At 35.1% G+C, this 3922-nt stretch overlaps 1 protein-coding gene across 1 annotated transcript; it reads left to right on the top strand.

The window, feature by feature from the left end:
- Window positions 1–1044: 1044 nt before the first annotated feature.
- Window positions 1045–2158, top strand: LOC125046369 (putative uncharacterized protein YGR160W). The gene is made up of 2 exons (XM_047644095.1): window positions 1045–1271; window positions 1637–2158. Exon 2 carries the CDS (start codon window positions 1639–1641, stop codon window positions 1864–1866), a length of 228 nt encoding a protein of 75 aa, XP_047500051.1. The 5' UTR covers window positions 1045–1271; window positions 1637–1638; the 3' UTR covers window positions 1867–2158.
- The last annotated feature ends 1764 nt before the right edge of the window (window positions 2159–3922 follow it).

The raw sequence follows: 3922 nt of genomic DNA, 5'->3' as shown, positions 1-3922 counted from the left end.
GCTCTCCGGCGCAAGACAAGGCGTCCGGCCAAGGACAGGGAAACGGGACTCGACCTTCAGACTCATGGCCGATTCGATTCTTGATTCATTTCTGGAATTGTTACCCCACGCACATGCACATATATAACCAGACGTAGAAGTATATATGTGTGTGTGTATATATGTATGCGTATATATATTTGTGTGCGTATATATATATGTATACATATATACTATGTATATTTTATATTCATACGTACACTATGAACATTGTTTATATACATACATATTGTACATATAACGATATATATTCATATATGTATACATATAACACATTCTCACCAAAAATATATACATAATTACATATATAAATATACTACAAATACATATATACAATATACACAAATATTCATATACGTATATATAGATATATACATCTTTATGTACACACATATGTTTGTGTGATGAATTGAATTGACATAATGATTTTCCAGATGTCCATTGTATGAAATTTCTTATATTCTTCAACCAGCGCTGATTGACGGTCTTATGGTACATTTTCAAGCTGTACCGTTTTCTTAAATCTAGGTATGGTTATATATATTCACTAATAAATATGTGTGTGTGTGTATGTACGACTATATGTGTATGTGCTCGTATGATTATTTATGTATATATATTATATATATTTATATATGCGTGTGTGTGTACGTACTGATATATATATACATATATATGAATATAAACACATATATGTGTGCTTAAATTATTAATATAAACATCTACATGTATGTATTTAGAAATTAATATCTATATGAACATAATTATGTATGTGTAATATATCTATAAAAAAGACGATACTAAACCTTGATCTACAATATGATTAAAGATAACTATGAAAAATAGCATCCACAGTTTACCTCTCGTCTCAAAGGATCGTGGTCTATACACGTGGCTCGTTGTCTTTATTACTATAGCTTCACATCATTTGATCTTTTAGCTGGCTATTGCTGGTTAAAAGTTTAATGTTTGTATAGAATATTACATAGCATACTGTGGCGTGAAGTTAACAAACCAAAAAATACGGAGCTGCTCAGTGTTGCCTCAAGGCAACGGTTTGATCTTCTACAGTTAACCTCCCTAGAGTCCATTTTCTCTAATGCATCACCCCCTCAACTGAAAACGTCACTGTGGAGATGACTTAAGGAGGGGAAGGATGCATGCCTCATGAGCTCCTGAAGACTTCACCAACCTACTTGGGACCCAGGCCTCTCTCTCCTATACATAAACAGGTATGTTCTCCAAAAAATCACAGTGTATAGTAGTGTCATGTACGTTTGAAATGTAGTGATGATTTGCTTAGCCTGAAAATAAAGGGTCTAAGTTTTTTGCTAATGTGTGCTTGTGTCTTTGAGGCAACATTATGGTATTAGTATATCAAAGTTTCTTGTATTGTGGCCATATGCTGGATTGATTAGACTTGTGTCTCTGAAGTTACTTTATGAGCTTGAGGGACTATATATATGTGTTGTGAACTTGACTCACTGTATGTTTGTGTCTCTAAGACAACAGTATACACTTGGACTGAATATTACATTTGGCTTTGTCCGAAGGCCGATGTTACACAGATATGTTTCAAAGGACATTCTTTTTCCAGACATGAAGCCCTCAATCTTCTATACCCGCCAGTATGATGCTGGTGTGCCAGAGGAGTCTGAAGATGAAAATTTAGAGAGTGAAGATGATGATTATGACCCTGAAAACGACACAGAAGCTCCTGAGGATGAAGAAAGAGATGATGATACAGACGAAGATGAAAGTGAAGAGGAGCCAGTTCCAAGCACCTCTAATAAAGGAAAGCCAGTAGTTAGAAGAACTATTGACTGATTCCCCAAGAACAAAGAAACTTCCTCTTCTGATGTTCAAGCTAGAAGTAGCAGAGTGCTTACTACAGAAAGGAAAAACAATTGGAACAAAAAGAGGAAGGCCATCTGCAGATGTTGATGAGTTGTACAAAGTCAAAGCAAGAAAGGGCCCAACAGTAAAAATACCAGCCAAAGCAATAAGAACTGACCAGTATGGTCATTTTCCAGAATTTGGAAACAAAAAGGGACGATGCAAGAACCCTGGATGTAGTGGAATATGCAAGGTGTTCTGCTGCAAATGCAAAGTCAATTTGTGTTTCACTCCAAAATCAAACTGTTTTGTGAAATTTCACCAATAGGAATTTTGGAATTTGCAAAGTATGGAAACTATTTAGTAAAATATATATATCTTCAGATGGCATATTATTTTGAGGATTTATCTGTTTCCAAAATGCTATGTACTGCATTGAAAGGATTGCGCAATTTTTTAAATGAGTTGATTACTATTAGAAAAAATGCCAAACCTTAGCTAATGTAAGTAGTGTTTTGCTGCAAGGAAGCATGGACTACCTTTGTTTAGAGCAAATTTGCATTGACAATTATGTCTCCTGTTGTAAGGTTTGTGTATTTCATTTCTCATGGAATTTTGCGATATATATATATATATATTACAATTACAATTACTTTACTAATGAAATAGGCTGTGCCATTAGAGTTATAGGCATATTTACATTGATTGTAAATTATGTGGTTTATTGTAAGAAGGCATACATTTGTTATTTCTTATGCAACTGTGTCATGATAAAGTAATTTTCCTCCATTTCCTTCATTAATACCTCATAAATCATAAAGGAATTTTGTAACATGGAAAGTCAAGTCATATAATTTTAAGTTAAAGGGCATTTTGATAACAAGATAATATATTTTCATAAAAGAATTTTATATATTATTTATGTATGTATGGTACAATGTTGCCCGAGGGCAACGAACCTGTATCTCTATAACAAAAACATAAAACGATAAAAGGAAGGCATGTGGTGGTTGTTTACAACATATATCCAATATCTATTGCTTTCAATTTTTTTTTACTTACAAATAATTAATGTATGCAATATAGGGTTAATAGCAAAGAAAATCCTGAGAACCCGTACAGAGTCTTTTTATATTGACGTAAATTTCCAAGTTTCTAGTTGTATCAAAGTGAGTTTAGAATAAGTATTAATTCGTCTGATACCCCGCCTATTTCTCTTTTCGTCACGAAAGCAGTGCCGGGAGGAAGGCCTTGGGTTTATCCCTGTATGACATCAGTAAGATCAAAAATATATATAACAATTTAGGTAATTCCATTTGTAATAATTGTTAGTCTTATATTTGGTTTGATAGGCTGTCTGTTTGCTTCTAAATAACCCCTTGTGTGTAAGGAATGGCCGGGGTTACCATCCACTGACAGCGCGGGAAATGAACGCGGGGTAGCAAGATTGCAAGAAGAGAACGCTACTATTGCGCCACGCAGCACACATCAGGCTGTCTTAAAGGAGACCCGAGAGTGGCTTGACATCATCTGATTCAAGCAGTACTCAAGATCTGACATGACCAAAGTGTGACTATGGTGTTTTTGTTCACTCTTTAGGTATTACTTGGGATTTTAATATTTGTCCCAGAGACAAATGCTCTATATTTAAATAACGCCCGCGTAAAGATGAATAAAAAAGATTGCGTGAAATATCAGCTCAGAATGAAACGAAGATCGTGGTTTCTATTTCATATTTATTCCTTGTTATTTTCCAAATCCAGTGCTCATGGTTATGTCACTGTTTCAGCGACCATATCCGCCGTGTCCGAAACATCCGAATCCGCCATGTCCTAAGCTTCCGAATCCACGTCTGAACCCATTGTGTCCGAAACCTCCGTGTCCCCGAAAACCAGGTTCAGGGTCAGAATTGGCTCCTGCGAATGCCAAAAGGGCAGCGCAAACCAGCAAAGTTACCTGCGAAATAGACAAGTTAAATGTAAAGCTTATTTCATGATCCGTTACATAAACTATATAAAGTTATAAATTGTAATAACTGGCGACTGAT

This window comes from Penaeus chinensis, chromosome 39, assembly GCF_019202785.1.
Source record: "Penaeus chinensis breed Huanghai No. 1 chromosome 39, ASM1920278v2, whole genome shotgun sequence".
Classification (NCBI taxonomy): domain Eukaryota; kingdom Metazoa; phylum Arthropoda; class Malacostraca; order Decapoda; family Penaeidae; genus Penaeus; species Penaeus chinensis.
Note: the sequence above shows the minus strand (reverse complement) of the source record. Positions and strands in the feature narration are given on the sequence as shown.